This window comes from Lipotes vexillifer, unplaced genomic scaffold (genome assembly GCF_000442215.2).
Source record: "Lipotes vexillifer unplaced genomic scaffold, Lipotes_vexillifer_v1.1 scaffold422, whole genome shotgun sequence".
Classification (NCBI taxonomy): domain Eukaryota; kingdom Metazoa; phylum Chordata; class Mammalia; order Artiodactyla; family Lipotidae; genus Lipotes; species Lipotes vexillifer.
In genome coordinates, this window is record NW_006779087.1 from 419,567 (window position 1) to 444,219 (window position 24,653).

The following is a 24,653-nucleotide window of genomic DNA, read 5'->3' on the forward strand; positions in this document are numbered from 1 at the left end:
CTGCAGAGCGGCGGGCCCAGCGACTGGGGACTATATATACCCAGGCACACGTGTGTGCCTGTCTGTGTGTGTGCGCGCGCATGTGACAAGGCGCGGACGGCTCCTCGCTGCTACCTCCCCCACGTGCACGACCGCCTCCTGGGGCCCGGGATTGGGCGCCCCTTCCCACTGCTCTTGTCCCCCAAGCCTGATGGGACCTGCACGAGTGGGCAGGGGATTTCTTATTCTTGCCAAGCTGACAGCGCCTGCACCCCCGCCCCCATTTCTTCAACCTTCCCGCCGTTTTAACCCTTCATTCTCCTGCTTGTCAGGGTGCCTGACCAGCAGCGTTCTGCCCCTGACTTCCTGCCTCGGACTTCGTTTTCTCCGACAGGGAGGTGATGGGAATGGAACTCAAGGTCTCCGCCTGCCACTCTCTGCTGGTTTCCATGGGGTTGGGGTGCAGGAGGGGCTGGCCCACGGCTGGGGGGGTTATTTTTAGCGGCAGTGGCGTTCGGCGCAGAGAGGAGATGAGTAACCAGCTTCCACGCGGTGGAGGGAGGAGGCGGTGGCTTTCACGCAGCCTTTGTGCGACTCTGGGGGAGAGCTGCCTCCAAGCTCAAAAAGGGTCACCCCCCCCCCAATACACACACCCTTAACTCCTTACCCTCTCAGTGCTGTGCTCAGGGCTGCTGGTGCAGCAGGACAGGAGTCTGTCTTAGCCATCGAAGCTGCCCACACACTCTCATTCTAAGATGTTTGTCCTTGGGCACCCGTGGAGCCCTCTCCCTGAGGCAGGCTCTCTCCCCGAGTCCAGAAGCCTGGATTTGGGGGGTCATAATGTTCTCAGCCTGAGCTCTACTCAGCTTTATGGAGGACAGACTAGGGTACATACCCACTTGCACCCTCTCAGAGGGTATAGAGGAGGAATGGTGTGCTCCCTTGGCAAAACTAATCCCCTAGCAACTGAAATGATAAAAGTGGCCCCTATTTCCCAGCGTAGATCTCTCCATCACCACTACAGTGCCTGGCTGACTCAACCCCCACCTGAAGTGGTGCTCAAGACCATCACCTTTTAGGCTCATTCTGCCCCCGGGGGGTTGTTGCTTACATCTACATGATCCCTCCCCCCAAGCCTATACCAGGTGTCCCCTGATTCACCATGGTAATGTTAGTGGCAGCACAGCCCACGCCAACCCTTCCATGCAGAGACTTAGCAACCATGCCTGGCAACCATGGCAGCAGTTCCAGTGGAGAGGAGGGGTGCGGGGAGGTGGGAGAAAAGAGTGTGTATGGCAATGGTTCCTGAAGAAGGGATAATTCACCTCTCCTGAGAGGAACAGGTAAGAATAGAAGGCTTTGAGGCTCCCAAATTTTGTCCCTTGCCTTTCTTTCTGCTCCATCCTCAGACTCTGAGACTGACTGGTTGGGTTTTTAGGGGGCAACGGGAGACGCAGATCCCAACTTTTTTTCCACCAAAGTATATGCAGCCCTTAGGCACAGACCCTTCCTTTTAAGGTGATGAGCCAGGAGGGTTGTTTTAGGACAGAGACTGACTTACTGAGAACCAGAGAAACAAAACCCAGGCCTCCTGCTCCCTAACATGGACCTTTAGAGAGAACCCAAACATCCCCTATCCCATCCAGTCGACCCCACCTGACACCTACCAGGTGCACCGATGTCTCTTTGCCTGAAGGTGCTTCCTTCCACCCAGGTCCCAACAGAGCCCTAAGGCTTTAAAAGTCCTTGCCTCCTCCCTAGACATGATGGAATGTGACATAAGGAGACATCTGTCCTTTCCATCATTCACCCACCCCCACACAAACATACCCTAATTCTAATAACTTGGAAGCCTCCCTCCCTCAAGTCTGGGAATGTGCTATGAGAGCTGTGAAGGAATGAATGCAGAAGCAGGGGCTTCTCCAAAGCCATGACGCAGCACTGAAAGCTGACCTCTGACCAGTGCCCTGATGCTTCTCTGTGTTCCATCAAGAAGCCTGGTTTGGAGGAAGCAGTATGGTATGGCTATATGTTCATCCGAGTTCTTAGGCACAGTGTGGGTAGGGATACACACAGGAGTTACTCTGAAGTTCTTTCAAATCTTGGATAGGAAATGGTTATCATACCTGTAAGGCAGTGGTGAGACGGTACCCAGAATTTGGTTCATAGCCAACAATCTACCAGTCCTTACGGTGCTCGGTGCTGACTACTGTTTTGGTCCACATGGTTTCAGCACAGGGAAAGGGTCTGATGGGGTGACCGTAATCCTGCTGCTCCCCACCCCCCACTCTCCAGCTCATATCTACCTTGGAAGAAAGGGATTTGTGAGTTCAAAGACAGCGCTAGCTCAGCAAAATCCAAAGAGTCCCACCTTCTCTAAGAAAAGTTGATAGTGGCAGGTCTCTCTGCCTACCTAAAGGAGATCCTCAGTCTGTTATGGGATTTTCCTTGGGTGCCAGCTATGGTCCAGGCAGAGGAGAAAGTGAGGTGGTAAGGAGACTGCAGGGAATAGTTATGAACAGAGAATTAGAAAGGCAGTAAACCTAGTGTAGTGGTGAAGTGCATGAGCTCTAAAGCAAGACTATTTCGGCTCAAATCCTAGCTCTACTTTTTATTAACGGTGTGGCCCTAGGCTAGTTACTTAGCCTCTCTGTGCCTCAGTTAAAAGAAAAAAAAATCCGTAAAACTGAAATATTATCTACTATTGTTCTGAGGATTAGTTGAAGTAATATATGTAAAGCACTGAGAATGGTGCCTGGCACACAGCTTTATACATATATGTGTGTGTGCCATTACTGTTGTTATTAATGATGAGCTGAAGCAGCCATATGAAGTAGGAAGGCTGTAGTAGTGGTGTCTATCAACTACAAAAATCAAACACTGAAATACCATGAGGAGGCTCCTGTCATTTTAATTAGGTTTGCCACAAAAAGCAATAACCTCAGCTAACCACTCTGCCCTCCCCCTCCGCCTGAGTCTCATCTCCCTTCATATGCATACAGCACAGGAACCCAAAGGCCCTCCTCCCCATGATCCTCCCCACTCCCATTATGGGAAGAAATGCCATTAAATGGACTCAGCCTCCTCCATACAGCATGAAATAGGATGAATAAAAATATCTTTATGAAGAGTTTTGTTGTGTCCATTATCTTAGGGTGGAGTCAGATACAGAGATAGAGGCATAGGCTGGGTGAGGTCTGGGGATCTCTCAGAGATCAGAATTTGCCTGAGAAGCACAGAAAGGGGGCTATGTCTAATTGGGTAGGGACCAGGCTGAAAGTTTTCCTCAAGGGTGAGGATAAGGACAGCTAAAAATCCATTCTCCTTCCTCCCCCACACCTTCCCTCACTCCCATGTAGAAGGGTAGGGGGCTCCCGGGCAGGGAACAGAGTCACAATTCTCTAAAGTTCTTGTCTCTGGTTCCCAGAGCTTTGGGCAGGCAGTGAGTGGGGCATAACCCCTGGTGCTGCATGACCCCTTCCCCCGGCTCAGGGCTTCTCTCCGCCTGTGAGCACCAGGGCCTGCAAGATGTCAGACAGTGATACAATTCCCTTGACCACATCATTCTCATCCACCACTACAAGTCGGTGAACCTGCACAGAGCAATAAGGAAGGGAGAAAGGGATGTTTAGTGCCAGCCTCAGTTAAGGTGAGCCCTTCAGCCCCTACCCTCCATGCCAAACCAAAGCCGCTACCCCCAGCACCTTTTGGGTTGCTGGCTCCCCTACCTCTGCTTCTACCAGCCTGTTGATGATAGTTTCCAGAGTCTCATGCAGGTAGCACTTGAGGACACCCTCAAAGTGATGCGATCGATGTTGCAGGGCTTTGGTCACTGACACATCTAGGTTGTTGTAGGTCTTTTCTGCTGCCAGATTCTGGGGAGAGAGAGAAACATTCATGCAGGGAAGCAAGGGAGCCGGCCCGCAAACTCCGAGCCCACCCAACCTCACCAGAGTGATTTAGGGTAGCTGTCAGCCATGCCCACAAGCCATACCCAGCTCATTCAATTCCTTTTCGAATAGGATTTGAAAGCTTGGAAGCTTCTAAAACCCTCAGGTCCCAGAAGAGACTCTCTTCTTCTCCCTCTCCACATCCAACACCCCACCCCTTTCCCTGCCTCCCAGCACCTCCACAATCACTCACGATAACATCAAACTTGGAGTAGATGTCCACCACACGCCCTAGGGGGACAGAGGCAGCTCAGCAAGGAGGATCTGGCATCCAAGGCTCCCCCTGCCTACAGAATCACCCTCCGGGCTGAGCTGAGGGGACAGCAGATTTTCCCACAGCCTCCCTGGCTTCCCTGGAGCCCTCCCTCTCCTTTTGCCCAATCTCTCACCTTTCTCATCCACCACTGGCAGGGCTGAGACTCGGTGCTGTACGAAGATGCCCAGAGCCACGTAGACAGGGGTAGTAGTGCGGACCATAGCAATGTTAGCATAGGTGCCAATCTGTAGCTCTTCCAGAGACTTAGACATGAACTCTGGCTTGGGGAACTCAGTGATCTGAGGAAATAACCATCATCTTGATTTTTTTCAAGGCCCCTCAAACCACCTTTGGGTACCCCTCCGACAAGTAGGTAAGAAGTAAAAACTGGGCTGAGGAGCACTTACAAACAACTTGAGGAATTTGAGGATGCGCTTGTGGGTAAGGATGTACAAGGTGTTGCCTGATTCCGGGTCAATAACTGGCAGCCTGTGGATCTTGTTTCGAATTAATGAAGAGACAGCATCAAACAAGCTGTGGGAAGGTAGGGGATAACGATAAGTTCCACAGCGCTGGGCCTGAGGGTGGTTAAACAGCTCCTTAGAGTTTGTTTATAAACAGGTGGTTGGGGGAGAGGAGCAGTGTTCAGACTAGACCTAAATATGTGTGTGTGTGTGTGTGTGTGTTAGCTATGATGATGGCAAGGCTCTTTCCCCTCTGGACAAATGGTTAGCTGGAACTCACCTGGCATTAGGAGAAATGCAGACAAGTGGTTTAAAGGAGTCCTGTAGGTACACCTCTGAAGGGAAAAGGGAGGTTCACAAAATACCACCATGAAAAACTGTTTCCCAGGAAACTTTCCATCCCTCTATCCTTTTACAACCCCCAGTTCTCTACATACCTCTCCAAGTTTCTATCTTGTGTTCTTCCAGCTCATAGATCTGTACCTGAAAGCAGAAGCAACAGAACTTGAGACTTGATCTCCCTGCTTCATTAACCCCTTGTAGTTTGTTTGGAAGAAAGGAAATGAGAATGAGGGACTCTGGGCAGGGAAAGTGGTTTTGGTCATTGAGCTAAGGCTCCTTACCAGGGCTGATTTATAGTAGCGGTGCAGAATATTGATGAAATCAGTGATGGTCAGCATGCCTAGAGGCCAAGATAAGAGCCCTCAGCACTGCTCAAAGCTTCTCTCCCTGCCCAGCACAAGATGCCAGTAAAACTGTGTTCCAACAACTTCTGCTTACCCACAAAACTTTGCTTCTTACTATCCCACAAAGGGGCAGCTCGGACACCATTAGTCACCAAAGCAAAGAAAGCTTTCTTCACCTGTAGTGAAAGAGTAACAGTCACAGAGGAAAATTCCCAGGGGGCAGGACTTTAACAGAATAGGAATTGGGTACGCTGGGGAAAACATGAGCCTAACCCCATAGAAGGACAAGGGTATTACCCTTGGGATGAGGTAGGATGAGAGGTACTGAACCACAGGCTCCAAGGAAGGGGGAAGGGAAGAGAGGATTTCACCTACCTGAAGGGAAGTATCAAATACAACCAATTTTGAGCTTGTGGGAATCAGGTCATAGCAGCGATGAGACTTCATGAAGGAAGTATACACGCTATTGTTGGATTCTGGAGTCTCTGCATAGGGTGGGAGAGTTAGTAGCTTCCTTCCATGCAACAACTCACAATCAAAAGAGGCAGAAAATAAAAGTATTGTAGTTGCTCAAATATTTACAGCATGATTTTATAAGGCCCCCTATTCTGTTTTGTTCCTATTGTTCCTACAAAACCTGGATAAACCCCTTCAAAACCATTTCATCCAACCCCACCCCCCAGGCAGAACTATATCTATTGGCTCCTTAGCCAAAAGATGGCTGACTAAAACAGAAAGTCTGTAATACTTTCACTAACCTATTCTAGTCTAAAAGCTTTTTTTCTCATCTTTAACTCATTTTCCTTTTCATATATTTAGCACATTTTCACTTGTTCTCTTTTCTCAACTAAGATGTAATTAAGCTTCTTAAAATCCAAGTAAACTTCTTAAAATTCTTCTAAGACCCACAGATGAGAAAGTCATGGTCCAAGTTGGGCCATTTTAGAACAACACTAAGTTAAAGCCCAGTGCTCAATCAACCTGGCCCAAAACAACCTGAGAGTCCATCTTGGGATGACCCTGTGAATCAGAAATCATCCCACCTACTCTAGGCAAATGAGAGACCCTGGCTGAGTTTACCTTTCCATTCCCCTGATTTTAACTGCTTGCTCTCAACTGGAGAAGCAAGCCCCAAAATAATAGCCCAAATGTGCTACACAGTATGCTATGTGTACTTAAAAATATTACACCATTTAATCTGCAAGGCAAATAAATATTGCCCTCATTTTTCAGCTGAGAAAACAGGTGGAAAGCAGCAAAAAAAAAACAACAAAAAACAAAAAAACTGCTCAAGGTCATACCATTAGTAACAAGAAAGACTCAAACACGGATCTACCTGATTCCAAAGTTCACGCTCTTAAATCCTATGCCCGTTGTTCGTTTTTAATTTTTCACCAAAGTTATACAGGTACACAGTTTAAAGAGTCAAACAGTTCTACAAATTTTGTTAAGAAAAACTGCAGTCCCTAGCACCCACCTCCCTGTACGACCCCTCCCCAGAGATGAGACCTCTTTTAGCTGAGTATTTTGGTACTTATTTCTATGTCTATAAATAACATGCTTATATTGCTACTTTTTTTGTTCACTTTTAGGCATTAACTATTATCATGCAAGGAAGATGAGAGGCATTATCTATTATCATGCAAGGAAGATGAGAATTTTCAATTCTCTTAACTACCAGGACTCCATTATAAACATGCACCTCCCATCACTCCGTTCTCCCAGAAGTTAAACCGTAAGGTTGGTTACATCAGTATTTAAATAATTTTGACTAAATATTCATTATTCAGAGCTAAGTAGTAAAGTCTGAATTTTTTTTTTCTTTCACAGCTTTTTGTTTTCCTTGGAGTTAATAACTGTCTTGTCTTTTTGTTTGCTTAGTTCTCTATGCATAATACTTATAACTAATTCAATCCCCAAACTCTTTACCAATTGTTTAAAGCTCCTTTCAAGAAGTTCAGAAGCATGAGATAGTCTAAGAATTTAAACTACCCAAAGAAGTCTCTCTGGAGCCTTCTGACCTGCTCAGATCTGGGCTGGTGTGCCTGGTGTGCACTGCTGTCATCCTTAGATCTTCCTTCATCACCATCCAGGGGAGCCCTTTCACGTCTCTCCTGTACTGGCACTCCTGTGTCCTGTATCCCATGTTTTCATCTTTTTTGATTACTCCCTTGTTTTGGTGGAGCACATCTTCCAGTAGCTTCCTGAGAAAGGGTGCATGGGAAGTAAATTTTTTGAGACCTTGTAGCCTGCAGATATCTTTATTTTACCCTGATCTTTGAATTATAATTTGGCTGGATATAGAATTCTAGGTTGGAATTTATTTTCCTGTAGAATACTGAAGGCACTGCTTCATTGCCTTCCAGCTTCTGGGGCTGTTGAGAGTCCAGAGTCCCAGGCAATTCTGATTCTTTGTGTGTGACTTGTTTTTTTCTCTTTGGAAACTCAGGATCTTCTCTTTGTTCCCAGTGTTCTGAAATCTCATGATGATTGTGCTCTGGGTGGGACAATTTCACCCACTGTGCTGAATATTCAATGAGTCCTTTCAACATGAAAACTAATGTTCTTCAGTTCCAGGAAATGTTCTTGAATTACTTCCTTGATTGTTTCCTTCCCTCTGTGTTGTCATTTTTCTCTTTCTGTAACTCCTATTATTTAGATATTGGACTTCCAAAAACTGACCCTTTAAGGTTTGTTTTGGTTGTTGTTGTTGTTTTTAAAATACAGTAGTCCCCCCCTTATCCAAGGTTTCACTTTCCACGGTCTCAGTTACCCGTGGTCAACCCTAGTCTGAATATTAAATGGAAAATTCCAGAAATAAACAATTCATAAGTTTTAAATTGCATGGCATTCTGAGCAACATGATGAAATCTCTTGCCATTAAGCTCAGTTCCAGCCCCGGGCGTCAATTGTCCCTTTGTCCAGCATATCCCGCCCGTTAGTCACTTAGCAGCCATCTCAGTTATCAGATTGACTGTCGCTGTATCACAGTGTTTGTGTTCAAGTAACCCTTATTTTACTTAATAATGGCCACAGAGCACAAGAATAGTGATGCTGGCAATTCGGATATGGAAAACTGAAGCCCCAAAGTGCTTCCTATAAGTGAAAAGGTGAAAGTTCTTGACTTAATAAGGGAAAGAAAAAAAAATCATATGCTGAGATCTATGATAAAAATGAACCTTCTGGGGCTTCCCTGGTGGCGCAGTGGTTGGGAGTCCGCCTGCCGATGCAGGGGATACGGGTTCGTGCCCCGGTCTGGGAGGATCCCACATGCTGTGGAGCGGCTGGGCCCGTGAGCCATGGCCGTTGAGCCTGCTCGTCCGGAGCCTGTGCTCCACAATGGGAGAGGCCACAACAGTGAGAGGCCCACATACGGCAAAAAAAAAAACTGCAGGGGCATTGGTTCTCTCCCTGGTCGGGGAACTAAGATCCCACAAGCCATGTGGTGTGGCCAAAAAAAAAAAAAAAAAATGAACCTTCTGGACTTCCCTGGTGGCGCAGTGGTTAAGAATCCGCCTGCCAAGGCAGGGACATGGGTTCAATCCCTGGTCTGGGAAGATCCCGCATGCCACAGAGCAACTAAGTCAGTGTGCCACAACTACTGAGCCTGCGCTCTACAGCCCGTGAGCCACAACTACCGAGCCCATGCACCGCAACTACTGAAGCCCGCACGCCTAGAGCCTGTGCTCAGCACCAAGACAAGCCACCGCAATGAGAAGCCCGCATACTGCAATGAAGAGTAGCCCCCGCTCGCTGCAACTAGAGAAAGCCTGCATGCAGCAAAGAAGACCCAACGCAGCCAAAAATAAATAAATAAAGAGAAAATGTTAAATTAAAAAAAAAAAATCAGCATAAACACAATTCACTGATAAAAAAAAAAGAATGAATCTTCTATCTGTGAAACTGTGAAGAATGAAAATGGAATTCATGCTAGTTTTGCTGTCGCACCTCCAACTGCAAAAGTTATGGGGTCAGTGTGTGATAAGGGCTTAGTCAAGATGGAAAAGGCATTAAATTTGTACAATAAGATATTTAGAAGCCGACAGACCGACCAACCCCATTCACATAACTCTTAATATATGTTATAACTGTTCTATTTTATTATTAGTTACTGTTGTTAATCTCTTACTGTGCCTAATTTGTAAATTAAACTTTCATAGGTATGTACGTATGTATAGGAAAAAACATAATATATACAGGGTTTCATAGTACCTGCTGTTTCAGGCATCCACTGGGAGTCCTGGAATGTATACCCCGAGGATAAGGAGGTACTAATAACTACTGTTATCTTTTCTCTCCTACTTTCCTCTTCTTTGATTTTTTTTTCTTTTCCTTTATAGTTTATTATAAGATATTGAATACAGTTCCTTGTGCTATACAGTAGGACTTTGTTGTTTATCTATTTTATATATAGTAGTTTATATCTATTAATCCCATACTCCTAATTTATCCCCCTCCTTTCTCCTTTGGTAACCATAAGTTTGTTTTCTATGTCTGTGAGTCCACTTCTTTGATTTTTAATTCTACTTTATGAGAGATTTCTTCAACTTGATTTTCCACACCTCCTACTTAGTTTAAAATTTTTGCTATTATATTTTTAATTTCCAAGAGCTCCTTTTTGGTTTTCTGAAAACTGCTTTTCTTAAAAAAAATTACTTCCTATACCTGTTTCATGGTGTAAATATTCTTTATCTGAGTAGGCATTAATGTTAATTTTTTAAGTTTATTTTTAATAAATTTATTGATTTATTTTTGGCTGCATTGGGTCTTTGTTGCTGCGTGCAGGCTTTCTCTAGTTGTGGTGAGCAAGGGCTACTCTTCATTACGGTGCACGGGCTTCTCATTGTAGTGGCTTCTCTTGTTGCAAAGCATGGACTCTAGACACACGGGCTTCAGTAGTTGTGGCACGCCGGCTCAGTGGTTGTGGCTCACAGGCTCTAGAGCGCAGGCTCAATAGTTGTGGCGCACGGGCTTATCTGCTCTGCGGCATGTGGGATCTTCCCGGACCAGGGATCGAACCCGTGTCCCCTGCACTGGCAGGCAGATTCTTAATCACTGTGCCACCAGGGAAGTCCATTAACGTTAATTTTTGAAGTTCTCTGCTCTATGCATTGACTTTTCCCTTCTGTTGCTTTTTTTCCTGTTTGTTTGTTATTTTCCATTTGTGGGGGGCAGTTTGGATCACTTTTTTCAAGTTACAGGCTTTCTTTAGATGTCTGGTAATCCTTGGTTTAAAGGAGGATTCAAACCATATTTTAAGAGTGGAGTCTTTCTTTTTTTTTTTTGCGGTACGCGGCCCTCTCTGCGCAGGCCTCTCACGGTTGTGGCCTCTCCCGTTGCAGAGCACAGGCTCCAGATGCGTAGGCTCAGCAGCCATGGCTCACGGGCCCAGCCACTCCGCGGCATGTGGGATCTTCCCAGACTGGGGCACGAACCCGTGTCCCCTGCATTGGCAGGCGGACTCTCAACCACTGCGCCACCAGGGAAGCCCAAGAGTGGAGTCTTTAAAGCTGATTAGAAGCTCTATGTCTGTAAATGAACCTTGTTGATGGTGAACCATTTAGATGGGAACCACTCAATACTTACATTTTTAGGGCTTTCCCCTCAATGGGATTCTGAAGAGAAGGATTATTCATGCAATTTTGTGCTTGGAGGATGAAGTCTTTTCTATTAGCCCTCTGAAAACCGAATGGGGGAAAAGGGCTGGGGTCTCAGCATCCAGTATAGTTCACTTCATGCTCCTGTTTTCAGCACAGTACCTCGGCCTTCAACTGGGCCGACGCCCCTTTCCATACCTCCAGTCTTTGCCAAAGTTGGGATGGGAGTTTCCCAGCTGCACTCAGTGGGGGAGGGAGTCTTGGGATCTGACTGCTTCTTAGACCTTCAATGCTTTGGGGCTTTCCTCACTGCTGGTTTATAATTCAGTTTTCTCAGGTCTGTTACCACACTTCTGTCTGCTTTCCAGCTTCTAAAAATTCATTGCTATTATCTCCTCTCTTGTTCTCCCTATTCTGATGGTTTCGTACCTTTTTAAAAAAAATTCCTTCATGGTTTTAGGGGCTTTTTGTGAAGGAGCGAAAGTAGATGCATGTATTCAATCCACCATCTTTAACTGGAAGGCCACCATTGTTCCTCAAATTTGAAAACTCACAGACTCCCAAGAAGACTCCCATGTCTTTTGACACCAGTTTAAGACATGCTACACTGATAGTTAAATATCATCATTCCAGGCTACAGGCCTACAAACATATTTGACTTGGTTTTCCCAGGATTTTAAAAATAATTTAAATCAGTTGCCCAATTAAAAAAATCTGGAGATTTACATAAAAATCCAAACTCTCAGTTTCTTTTCATAATCAGAAGATCTTACAAAAGTAGGTTGTGAATTCCCAAATAGTAGCAATTGACCAGACCTGGATAGTTGCTGCCTCCTTTTAGATGCAACGAGATCTACAGGTTATTGTAGTCATACGCAGCTCACGTCACTGCTTGATCCATGGAGACAATTTGAGTTTCTTACCCCTGCCTCAGTTGGTGCTAATGTGAATGCACTCAGAAACACAAAATGAGCACTGATATCACGGGGCAGTACTCAATTATGAAGAATCATCTAGGTAATTCAAAATATGGCTATATTAACTTTCCTGGATACCAACAACATGAAAACAGAACATTTAAAAAATTCTTGTGGAGAACTCACGGACCTTTAATAATATGTCTTAGGATCTCATCCCATATTTCAGTCCTCTGAGAAAGTGTGTACCCCTAATGCCATAAACATGTCCTAGGAAGACTAGGAGTGTTCCTGGGCAAAATTCTTTACCAGAGATGCCTATAAATTTTGCTTCTTTCTAGATGACCTAGGGTTGGAACATTCCATTCTAACCAAGTACTTGGGCAGGTGCTGGAATTGCCTTCTCCTGTGCCCTGAATTTTAGGGTTTAGTGCCTCTATTTCTAGATTAGTTCTAAGGGTTTCAAGTCCCTTCTATAATTTCTTGTGTATACTCAGTGGTTTTAGTGAGATCGCTGTATGATGAAATCCTAGTGGCTTTGTTTCTGGGCTACTCAGAACATACCAGGGACCTTTTTTTTTTTTTTTTTTTTTTTTTTTGCAGTATCAACTCATTTATTCATTCACTATTCTTTCTTTCTTTCTTTTTTGGCCGCACGGCATGTGGGACCTTAGTTCCCCAGCCAGGGATGGAAACTGCACCCCCTGCATTGGAAGCACAGAGTCTTAATCACTGGAGCACCAGGGAAGTCCCTACCAGGGACTTCTAAACCATGGTTAGCCAGCCCAGAGTTGCCTATGGAAGTTTTCCCTATACCTCAAAAGTTTCTCTCAAGTGGTAATGACAACTGAAGATATTAATCATCTTCACCCTGCCTGCCCAAGATTTATTCCTAGGTGATCTTGCCAAATCATTGTTCCTGATTTATGTGGTTTGGCACATTATCTGGCCCAGCTTTGATCTTCCCAGGGAAGACTCCGGGAGAAATTCAAAAGCACTGCTGAAGACAAATTAGGATTGGGCTACTGGTATGAAACTGGTTTTCATACCAGTTTCCTTTCTTCAGTAAACTTACCTTGAGGATGCTCATTTTCCAGAGCTGAGTAGTTATCTGAAGAAGCGACCTGGAGAGACAGAGGAACAAAGATTCAGCCTATCTTAGGCTCCATCCATTTGAGCCTAGCAATATTAGGGAAAGGGCTGGTTAACTAATGACTTCCTTGTCCTTCAGAAATATTATCTCATTTAATCTTTATAATAACCCTGAGGTGAATACTATTATTAGCCTTATTTTCACAGATTAGGAAACTTAGGTTCAAGAAATATTAAGCAACCTGCCCAAGGTCGCATGGCTGGCAAAGGGTGGAATGGGGATTTGAATACAGATCTGTGCTGTTACAAAGCTCATGCCCTTATATCCTACCCTGCCTAATGAAACATTAGGTCTTAAAAGCTGAGACTAGAAAATATGAGCTTAAGGTTGGCCCCACAAGACTCTCACAGACCTATTTTATAAAAATATGGAAGCCAGAGAGACAATACTGCTTTCCCCCAAACAGTCACTAAGCGTAGTTGTGGGCACCTGAGTCACTGACGTACTCCTTACCATGAGAGGGGGCCACATCTGGGGAGGATCCCAGCAGCTGACTACCAGAGAGAGTCGAAGTTTGAATGACTGAGGGGTAGATAAGAAGGATAAATGTTCTGAAACTAGGGAACTGAGTCCTCTCAGCACCCTTGTGAGTCAAAGGCTGCTATAGCCCAGAGCCCAGAGGGTGCTGGTTTTCCAAGTTTCCTTGTTCATGACAGTCTGAGATTAGAAAGTGCTTTGAATATAGAGAAACCTTCAGAACCATCTCTGTGTTCCCTCAAGTGGGAACATTTGGAAATTTCATTGTTATCTAGGAACCCAGGAGAGATCATGATAATTTTTGTCGGCTGGAATCAACAGTTTTGGCTCTATTTTGCTCTGTCTGGGTAATATCCCCAAACTAACTTAAAGTCATACTTTACCTCCACAGCTGCTGGTAGTAACATGAAGTTAAAGGCCTTGGCTTGAACCTGGGAGGTTGGCTGGTAAACAGGGTCAAGTTGGCAGGACAGCCCTAAACTTCCCTCCTCTGATGGGCCAGGGTGTGGGCAGGGGATAATCTCCCTCTCTTCTGTCTGGGCAGCATAAGGCTATCAGCATGGCCTGGCATTTTGGCAAAACTATGGGAACAACAGCCTCCTCACTTCTAAGTGGGAAAGAGGTCTGTTTAGCAGTAAAGCAGTCTTACAAAGATCTATACAAAGACACAGAAACAGCTACTTCTGTAGAAATTACTGTACCCAGCGTATGATACTTATTTACTGCACTGTGCTACAGTTATTTTGTTCGTTATCTATCCAAACAGACTGTAAATTCCTGGAAGCCTGGAACTATCATATAGTTCTTTGTATCACTCCCTCATACCACGTAGCATGGGGGTTTGCATATAACTCTCAACTGTTTTGTTTTTTAACTCTCAAATTGATAATGATACACACTGATATGAACAGAGAGACCTAAGATTAAGTTACAGAGAAAAGAGACATACAGCTAAACAGAGACACAGATACCTACATAAGAGTCAGACACAACTGAATATGACTTTATCTTTCTGCCTGTTTCTCCACACAGGAGTGGGATAATTATGTCCACTCTCTCTACATTTAATAACATAGGGGACTTGTGCAAAATACTATTTTCAGAGACACACCCTAGACCTGACACACAGACTCACAATTTCTTCCAAACTCCTGATACACATTCTCAGTTGTTTGCTGGACCACCACAGATGTCACAGAGACTCCTCAAATGCTTCAATACAAAACAGAACAGCATCTGTCCCTCCAATCCTATTATTCTTACTGTGGGTCCCACCTTTGTTTTTGCACTGCTGTCTTCCCTGATGCCTAGAACTGTGGTCTTGATTCCTCCAAGAACAAGCTATGCCAACATGTCTGCTTAGAATGACAGAGCAGGGCATGACCTAAACTCATCCTTAACATCTATCAGCTAAGCTGTTATGTTAGAAATGCCTCAAAGCCATCTCTCTCCTTTCCACTTTCACAGCTTTAACTTAGCCTTTTACATCCCACTTCTGCAGCATTCTCTAAGCTGGTCTCCCTGCCAGTTTAGAGGATAGGAAGTCTATTTCCCCTTCAATTTGTCTTTCATGCTGTCACCAAGTTCTCTCACCAAGCATCTCAGGTTTGGAAGGGACTTTCAACTCCAGCAACCAAGAACTCACTACTTTCTGAAGCAGCTTCATCCATTTACAGAAAGCTGTTAGGAATCTTCCTAAAGTACACTCACTACCTTGCTCATGAATCTTCCATGGGTCCTCTTATTACAAAACAAAGTTCAAACTTAATGTGGTATGCAATATCTTCAACCTGACCCCAGCCTACTTTTCCATTTTCCAGTCATTTCTCCAACTGTGACCAAAATCCAAAGCTCCAGCAACATCAAGCCACTGGCTCACCCCAGTTAATCTCTACATGCCCCAGTTTCTATGCCCTTGCTCACACTGTTCTCTCAACCTGCAATGCCCTCTCGTGGGCTGACAGCAATTTCTCCCTCCTCTATGCTGCCACGGTCCTTTTTCTGCATCTTGATGCTAGCATTTATTACAGTCTACCTTAAATAACAGCTGTCACTGACTTGCCCTCACCCCCACTCCAGTTAGGCTAAGCATTTTCAAAGCAGGAGTTTTCCTTTTTCTTTATTTTATTCAATTAATTAATTGATTAATTGGCCAAGACACGTGGCCTGCGGTATCTTAGCCCCCCCCACCAGGGATCAAACCCAGGCCTGGCAGTGAAAAGGCTAAGTCCTAACCACTGGACCGCCAGGGAACTCCCTTTTTTTTTTCTTTTCAAAACTATTTCTATTCCAAAAACCTAATCCAGTACATAAAGTATGAGGGCTAAATTAGAAAACCTATATTAAAATGCTCTGTAAACCATAATACATTTGTAAGTAAGTAAAAAATAATGTTATTTTGAATTTAATGGAATCAGAACTTTCATTCTTGTTCAAAATTCTCTTAATCTGTAGGAACTTACTCCCTTGCCTGGGTGACCAGCTGCAAATCATTTTACCACTCTGGTCTGGTTTCTTCTTTATAACCTTAGGGACATGACCTCTCTGCAGGCAAACAAAGGGTACAGTAAGGGAATGACCCTGGGCATGTAACTGATCCAAAGAAAGGTGAACCTGCAGCCCTCACACAACTACAGCAGCAGATGATAAAAACCAAGGTAGTTAGAGTTACTCTGCCTGACAAAGGATACATGGAGGGAAGTGAATGGGGAGGGTTCCAGAGTACTAGACAAAGGCTCCTGAGAGTGAGGATGGGTCCAAACAGGTAGTAGGCAACCTGCAGCAACTCTGGGAGGATGACAGGGACCTGCCACAATCCGTCAATGCGTGCCTGCCAAGAAGGAGCTATGCCAACACACCTGCTTAGAATCGCAGAGCAGGGCGTGACCTAAACTAGATCAGGGACACAGTGGCCTCTAACACTGAAAGATTCCCTCCTTCCGGGAAACCCCACTTTTCAGTCTCATTAAGGGTATGTTACCTCGCTGGACACCTCAATGCAGTATAAGTCTTTCAGACGTCCCTCCTGCCAAGGACTGCATGAATCACACTCACACAACTGGGGACCAGGTGCTACCTGCAAGCGGGGGTCCCTCGGAACCCCCTGCTTCACCCAGGAAAGCTGGCTCACAACCCTTCTCTCTCAGGCAAACCTCTGAAGGGCTCGAGGCGCTAAAAGGAAAGGAGGCCCGATATCGCCAAGGCGTGCGTAGGTTACAAGGAGGGAGCTAGGAGTCACTGCCCGCTCGGGCTAAAAGTACCACGGACCGAAGGCAGGCACGGGCGCGGCCCAGTCCTAGGAGATGCACTCAGCGAAGGAACGGAGGGGCAGGGTCACGGGATAGGACAGACACCCTGCTCCTCGTTTACTGGGCACCAGCGCCGGCCCCGGCCTCCCCGTTCCCTGACGGGGTTCTCAAGCTCCACGGCGCCCTCCCGCAGCCCTCCCGCACTCCTCACCGCCTCCATCGCGAGAGACGCCGGCTGGGTTCTTTCGCTTTAGGAAGCTTGCCCGGGGCGGGAGGCGGGGAAGGTCCCGCCCCACGTCCGGTACCGCGACGCCACTTCCGCCTACGTCAGGACTGACGCAAGCCAAGGGAGGAAGGCCAGGAGCTGACCCTTCCGGCGTGGCCTGGCCTCCGAAACCGCCCACCCCCAGGTCCTCCCGCATCTCACGGATCCCACCGACGGCGAGGGTGACGGGACGGAGCCGCTTGTATTTAAAATGTTCTTTTTTTATTTGTCGTTTAAAAACAAACTTGGAAGAAGCAAAATCCAAAACTTGCCCTTTGCCTCTTGCAACATAAATTATGTACAGTTCAGAATGATCGCTGATACAAAACATGCCAAGGACAGGGGCGCTGGGGGCGGAGGAAGAGAGGGCGCTTTAAAAAAGGGAATCATTTCATCCGTTGTTACGAAGGACCAACCTTGCTGTACAGGATACACACAACACAAAATAAAGTCTTCACGGGATTCACACTTGTCAGATTTATTTTTTAAAAAGGGGGAGGGAGGGTCCTGGAGGTGAGGGGAGAAGACCGTAAAGGGGAAAAACTGAAAATTGAATATGTGCAAGTGTAAACCAACCCAAAATACAAACATGGGGCACGGGGAAGGGCGGGGCGGGGGAGAGGGAATTCTGATGCGATTATACAGGCGGGGTACTTTTAAAAAAAAAAAAAAAAAAAAAAACCAACAACCAAAATTCCAACCTTGTAGCTTGGGTCTGAGTTAGTTTATATAAAAATTAAAAACTGTATAAGGTTTCTTCACTAAATTCTACAGGACTATCAGATACCTAGCATATGCTTACAAAGTCTGCCCCATCCCCTTTTCCCAATCCCAGGGCCCAAGCCCCAACCAGAGCCTGACTCGCAGGAGCCAATCTCCCCCTCCCTGTAGCCTAGACCTTCTTTGCTCTTGGAAAAGGAACATCCAATGGCTTTGGGGGCAGCGGCCCAGTCTCCCCACTGTCTGATTTAACTACAGTGGTTTCTGTGGGGGTGAGGGGATGTTATTCTCTCAAACATTTGCAGCTTGAAACAGTTGAGGAAGCAGCTTAAAAAAAAAAAATCTCCCTACCCCCATCAATCCGCAAACCCCCCAATTCGAAAACAAACAAAAACAAACCTAAAATCACAACAGCAACCGTGCTCCCCCTCCAGCAGGCCCGCCCATACACCACCACCAAGCCCACCCCTACACTCCAGACATTTATTTGATTCTTGAAAATATTAATTACAAAATGCCCTTTGCCCACAGCCCCTAGGAGAGAACTGCATATAAGCTTCATCTTCATCCCCATGGCTCCCTACCAGAGAGGGGTCTGGGGCCTCACCCACTCCCTGACCTAACCCTACCCCCAGGAAGAGGTTCAACTGCAGCACAAGCTTGGGCAGAAAGGGGAAGGACAAGGGAGGAGGCAGGGGAACCCATTACCCTCTGGCTCCCCCTGGGGCCAGCTCACTTTTGTGCGTTATAACATAGTCCAACTATACAAAAGGGGGTGGGAATCGCCCAGCCTCTATACCCCCCCCTTACAGCAGTCACAGCCAGGGGGTGGGGAGGAGGGGGTGAGGAAAAGGGCGGTAGGTTGGGTAATGGAGGGGGCTCCCCCACAAGGGGAGCTCCATGTGTCCGCCCCACGCCCCCCTACCATTTATAAACTGGTTTTGTAAAAAGAAAATAGATATATTTATATAGAATATATAAAGCACAAAAATTAGTAGTTTTACATTTGCTCTCCCCGGGGGTGGGGGGAGAGGGGAGGGTTCTCACCTCCAGCCGGCTCCCCCATGCCCCACAAGACTATGTACAATCCCATGTATAAATAGATAAATACCCCCCACCCTCCCCGCGCTGACACTAAGCTCCCCCAGCCCCACATCACCACCCCTTCCCACCAGACCAGCAGCAGTTTGGTGACGGAGGGAAAGTGGGAGCTCCGGGCCACACCCTGCCTCACTGGGTATGGGCATGCCACTCAGGGATAGCCCTCACCCTACTACCCACCCACCCTATCCAGGGGCTGGAGGGCAAATGGGCTCATGATGGGGTTGGGAAAACCGGAGGGAGATATCCTGGTCCTAAGTTTAGCACACCCCTCCTGCCCCCATGTCCAGATGGAGAAGGAAGTCCTAGAGCAACTAGGGGCCAGTCATCCCCAATCTTCATCATCATTAGTCTCAACCACCATCCCATGCCCGTAATTAAAAACAAAGATGGATTTTTTGTTGTTGTTTTTTCTTCTTCCTCCTACCCCCCTTCCACCCACTCAGAAGAGGGCAGTGAGGTGGGGGAGAGGGTTGGGGCAGTAGGGGGCTTGGAGAGGGTCTCACATTTCAAAACAGCAAAAAATCCAACACTTAAATGAGGTAGGTGTGGGTGCGGGGTCTCCTTGCCCGGCTTGCCTGGCTTGCCCTCCTGGGCAGCGGGGCGCCTCTTTCCCGTTCATGTTGCATTTGTCAGAGTGGAAAACAAGGAAACACAACCCATAGAGAGACAGAAACACAGAGGAGAAGAGGGAGACAGAGACAGATTGAGAGGGAAGGGGATGGGGGTGAGGGTGGGGGGCAGGACCCGGCAGGCAGGGCCAGGTGTGTGACCCGGCCTTTGGGATTGTCAAGCTTAGTCAAGTCTCTTTGCAGCCTCGAGTTGGGCCAGAGAGGTCGGTGGGAGCAGCAGGGCTGTGAGGCCCGGCCACACATCCTTCTCCCCCCTCCCTGCTGCCTCCCAGATGCTTCTGGGTAGTTCCCAGCCCATATCCCCCTCAAACCTGAGATGCCCAATGGCTGCTTCTGTCTGACCCCTCCTGGAGCTGGGGGCAGAGATGCCAGCCTGGGGGCCAGTGGCGGGGAAGAGGGTCATCCCTGGTGCCCAGGGTGGGCTTGGCCTAGGGCCCTCTGCCCCAGCCTCCTGCTCCAGGGGCTCCGGTCAGCCGGCAGCCCCAGCCCTGGGTCCTGGCTCTGGCTGCTACCTCTCTTCCCCCTCATCCCTTTCAGGGAAGAGGTTGGGGTGGGGGACTCCCCTGCCTGGTAGCCTCAAAGCTTCTTAGTTCATCCATTTCCGACAATTCCAGGCTCCACAGTGGCAGGGGATCTTGTGCTGATCGTCCTCAAAATCAAACTGATAGTCATATGTCAGCTGGAAAGAGAAGAGGGCAGAATCAATGCCAGTCCCCCAGAGGAAGTGGGGGAGGGCAGGGGCCTTGGATTTTGACTTCCGGCAAATGGCAGAGAAGAGGGAGCTGCTCTGTCACTCGCTGAGGGATGCTTCCTCTTACCTCCTCTCCTTTGGGGATTCGCCGGCTGGAGATGATGATGATTTTGTCCTCCTTGTCAAATGTCACAACTTCCGCCACACAGTTAGGGGCACAGGAATGGTTAATGTACCTAGGCAGTGGGACAAAGTCAGAAACGCCGAGCAACTGGGTTGGATGATTCTGGTTCCCTGTTGGCCCACCCCCAGAATGCCACCCTCGGGGACTCTTAAATCCCTTCTTACTCATCCCTCTCTCACCTGGCAGGCCCTCCGGTCAACGTAGCATCAATGACATGTTCGTTGTTTATTCGAAACATGTAGATGCCTCGATTCTAGAAAGGCAGAGGTTGCAGAGGAAGGGGCAAGAATATCAGAGAATGGCAGCGGCGGTGGCGAGATCAAGGAGTAGACTTGGGCAGTGGGCTTATCTTCATTTCCTATTCTTCCGTTCTCCTGCCTCTCTCTCCCCTCCTCTTCCCACAGCTTTCCACCTGCTCCTCTGGCCCCAATCCTGCCCCTTGCCCCTTGGCTAAGTGTGGACCACGCACCATGATGGCCCCTCTGCCAGCCCATACCTGCTCCTCATAGATTTTCTCCCGCCGGTTGGCCACCTCATTGCGAATGATGGTGCCAATGTACTCAATGACCATTGTGTGCTTTTCTAGGTCCTTGGCCGCATAGAGCCCCAGGCCCTGGATACGGGAGCGAGCCAGATATACATTGTTCTTCCACTCAGTGCGGAGCCGCCGGTACTGAGATGACTTCGAGTGCACAAACTGCTTGCTGTACGGGGTGTTGGTCTCGCCTGTGAAGGTGCTCTGATATGCCTTGGACATGCTGGTGCTGTTCAGAGTGTGGGGCCTGGGAGGTGATATTGTCCATGACAAGACAGCTCTCCCCCAGACCAGGCACACGCCACCCACTTCCTCCCTGGGATGTGCAACGCTCCAGTTAGGGGCATGTGCTGCCTTGGGAATGGAGTAGAGGCATCTGAGTCTCGGCTTTGGTGAGGCAGCAACTAGCTATGGGGACCCTTCCAACAGCCTGGGTGGCAAAGAAAGCCCAGGATGGGGTGGGTGGGGCATGGAGGAAGGGAAGGGGCACTGATTCCCCTACACTGAGCCCGCTCTCCCATCTCCCCACCTTCTACCACCCTCCTGCCAAACCAGACTCGAGGCCATGCTCAAGACCTCTGGGAGGTCTTCCCCAAGCAGCCCAGGCCTGGAATTTAAGCTCATGATTTGTTCAAGTATCTCAGTCCTACTTCCTGCTCATATTGGAAGCTCTGAAAATGGGGGCCATGTCTACCACATTGGGCTGGATTTTAATTAAAATTGGCTCTGAATTCATAGCCAAAAGGTAGTATCCTTTCCTTTCTTTAGACTGTCCTCTTCTCTGACGTAACATTGGGCTCTGTGCAGATGGCTCAGTGCAGGGGAATGACTGCTGCCTAGGAGGATGCCTTTTCACCACCCTAGGGCACCAGCCAAATTCTTGCCCATCCCAGAGCAGTGGTTTTCAAACTGGTTCTTTTTTTATACAGCAGAAATCTTTTTGTTTTTTTCTTTAACAAAACATTACCGGAACTCCCATACATAAACTAGATGGAAACGGAACTCTTCTGGTTGAATCCAATTTGGGGAAGGGGGAGTTATGCATGGAGAGGGCCAAGTTCTGCCTACTCAGTTTATGTGTTCCAGGCCTTTCTGGAACACACACAGTTTGAAAACCACTGTTGTAGAGCATCAAGGACCAGGGCTGGCTGGGGTAGAGTTTGACGCTCTACGACAGCCTGAGGAGCAACCGAAGACCTTCAAGAAAGCCCTCCTAGCGTGGATTTTGCCTCCCTCTACCCAGGGACCAAGGTCAGCCTACTGTGGTACACAGCAAGAACAGTGGACCACAAGTCAAGAGATAAGGCTCTGGTCCCAGCTGTGACCTTTGTCTAGTCACTTAATCTTTCTGGGTCTCAGTTTTCTCAGCTGTAAAATGGGGATCATACCACCTGCCCTACCTACCTCATAAGGTTGTTGTGAGGATCAAATGAGATAATGGATGTGAAAACGCTTTGAAAAAAAAAGTATAAAGTGCTATACAAATGTAAGGTTTTATTATTTTTCCTATTATATTCCTAATTATTCATTTTTGACACCAACTCAGCCTGGGGAAGGGAAGGCGAACCTAGCACTCAGGGGGCGTCTGTCTGAGGTTTGGGAGAATCACAGGCCCCCTGGAAGCAAAACAGGAAAGGAAGGTGGTGACTGGGTCGTTTATACATTTCATATGATTTCACCACTGTCTACCCAGAACCTCCCCAACGGCCATTCCCAGGGTGCCCAAGATAAGTCTATCTCTAGACTGCAGGTCAACCCAGAATACCTGAGCAGGCTGGGGGAGGAAAGGGATACCCTAGTGATACCTGCGCACCCTCTAATCAGGGGGCCTAGAGTGAACGCCCAGTCTCTCCAAGGGAACTCTGATCTGTAACCCCAAACACTTGTAATTGGCCAGAGGGTCCCTACCAACCCCCCACACGCTCACCGTTTGTAGTGTGTGAGGATTTTAGGCTCTGATCGAGCACAACCAGTGGGGTTGATCATGAGTGGCAGCTCCATCAGGGGGTGGCGTCCATAGCGGAATAAATAATTTTGACAGCTTTCCACTCCAGGCAGCTGTGGGCACAGGTCATGCTCACTTTAGCCTGAGCACTTCTGGGGCAGAACCAACCTTCCCCATGCCCACCTGGCCCCACCCCTGGCCCCTTCCTTACTGATTCAGCTATGCGCAGCACGGCGTGCACTGTCAGCCCAAAGAGCTCCTCGCCTTTCAGGTACTCAGGGAAGAGCCGCAGCATGTCAGCCTCTTTTCTCATGGCAGCCACAGGCTCAATGATGCGATTCCACACAGCTAAGAGGCGAGGAAAGAGAGCAGCCCTCAGAGGCAACTTCTGCTCACTGACCTCAGCCCTAACCTCCATCTGAAGCTACATTTATTTTCTGTAGCCTGCCCACCTTGCTGTCAAGAGGGTGTGTGGTTCTTCAGGAGACCGTCTTGGCCTCCCAATCTCAGTCTCCCTCAACAAGCCAGGAGGCTTCCCACCCTGGAGGAGCATCAGAGAGACCTGTGACGCAGAAACATGAACCCAGGGCCCAGGATACCCAGCACAGGCATGTTTTGGAGTTGAGAAGACTTGGGTTCAAGTTCTAATACTGGCCATGGGACCTTAAGGCAAATACTTAAATCTCTCCACTACTCAGTTTCTCTATGTGTAAAACTTGGCATAATAATAGTACTCAGCTTGCAGGGTTTTGTGTGAACAAAACAACCTATATAAATCACCCAGCTTAGTTGATGGCACATAGCACATGCTCACTACAATGTAACTCTTACTGTTACTTTTATCAGTAACACTGAAACTAAGATCAAGATTTTATCCAGGGAAAAGCAACCATAAGGAACTCAAGGCTAGAATCAGATTGGGTGAGCTGGAAGACGGAGTCTCAGAACTGTATCCTTTAGATCCACTGAGTTAGGAAAAGGAGCTGACATATGTGTAGTCAGACAAGCAAAATATCCTCAATCACAAGGGAATTCAAGGTGACTGAGCAGTCAAAACACTTTCTCTGGAGATCTTCAAGAGACCTCTGCCTGCCCTAAGTGGGGGAGAAAGATCACTCATGAGGAGCCTGCAGGTCTCTTCTCAACACCGTAAAGGGGACGCTGGGAGACACTTGCCCAATTCCGTATTACCACTTCAAGGGCCCCGTGCTCACCCTGGGGAGAGGCGTCAGTGAAGACCAGGTCCTCCAGGCCCTGCTCCATGACTTTGATCACAAACTCCGGCCGCCCGTTGTTCTCGCCGATGGAGCAGCGATAGCAGCAGCGGCGGTTGTTAGTACGGAGGCTCCAGTAGATGCGTGTGGCCTCGTAGCCCACGGGATAGAGGGCGGTGGCACTGTGGAAGTCGGCCATCTGGTGGGGCAGCAGCTGTCCGATGGCGTGGAACACAAGGCCCCCCACACGGAACATGTGCAGCCGCTCCCCCCGCTGGATGATGCTGGCAATTTGCTTCACCTCATCTCGCTCAATGTAGACCCGTCGGAAGACAGCAAAAGAGCTTAGCTCCTGCTCGCAGGGCCCCTTGATCTTATGCATCGGACACAGCATGGTCTTGTCCTTGAAGAACATGCACTTGGCGCGGATGGCGCAGGCAAAGTGGTAGACGTTGGGGCAACGCATGCGATTGCAGCTGCTGGTGGCACCAGTGCGCTGGCACAGGGAGCACTTGGTGAGCAGTCCTCGGTGCAGGGCAACCTCCACGTTCATCAGTGCCCCACCCTGGGTCTCGTATACCTCTGTGGACCACAGGGCACAGTTGAGGTGCACCCACAAGTCCAGGTCCAGGTTCAGCA

At 47.8% G+C, this 24,653-nt stretch overlaps 2 protein-coding genes across 4 annotated transcripts in view; both read right to left on the reverse strand.

Moving 5' to 3' along the window:
* Nucleotides 1–2,865: 2,865 nt before the first annotated feature.
* On the reverse strand, nt 2,866–16,987 carry PRKAG1 (protein kinase AMP-activated non-catalytic subunit gamma 1). 3 transcript variants are annotated; one of them, XM_007452250.1, is made up of 12 exons: nt 16,939–16,987; nt 12,925–12,973; nt 5,711–5,820; nt 5,430–5,511; nt 5,273–5,331; nt 5,087–5,132; nt 4,930–4,984; nt 4,593–4,719; nt 4,319–4,484; nt 4,123–4,160; nt 3,708–3,854; nt 2,866–3,572 (listed from the first exon to the last, which is right to left on the reverse strand). In XM_007452250.1, the coding sequence occupies exons 1-12, from the start codon at nt 16,945–16,947 to the stop codon at nt 3,468–3,470; spliced, it is 993 nt and encodes a 330-aa protein (XP_007452312.1). In that variant the 5' UTR covers nt 16,948–16,987; the 3' UTR covers nt 2,866–3,467. The 3 variants fall into 3 exon arrangements, with proteins under 3 accessions (XP_007452312.1, XP_007452313.1, XP_007452314.1); XM_007452251.1 differs by lacking the exon at nt 16,939–16,987 and adding an exon at nt 14,615–14,641; XM_007452252.1 differs by lacking the exon at nt 16,939–16,987 and having other exon boundaries at nt 3,468–3,572; nt 5,273–5,352; nt 12,925–12,961.
* A 3,044-nt stretch (nt 16,988–20,031) lies between these two features.
* KMT2D (lysine methyltransferase 2D) overlaps nt 20,032–24,653 on the reverse strand; it is a 31,872-nt gene continuing 27,250 nt past the window's right edge. Inside the window, exons 51-57 of the mRNA XM_007452349.1 lie at nt 24,015–24,653; nt 23,012–23,148; nt 22,783–22,913; nt 20,817–21,102; nt 20,500–20,573; nt 20,264–20,372; nt 20,032–20,124 (exon numbers count right to left, since the gene is read on the reverse strand). Coding sequence (XP_007452411.1) covers nt 20,032–20,124; nt 20,264–20,372; nt 20,500–20,573; nt 20,817–21,102; nt 22,783–22,913; nt 23,012–23,148; nt 24,015–24,653 — 1,469 coding nt within the window. The remainder of the gene's footprint in view (nt 20,125–20,263; nt 20,373–20,499; nt 20,574–20,816; nt 21,103–22,782; nt 22,914–23,011; nt 23,149–24,014) is intronic.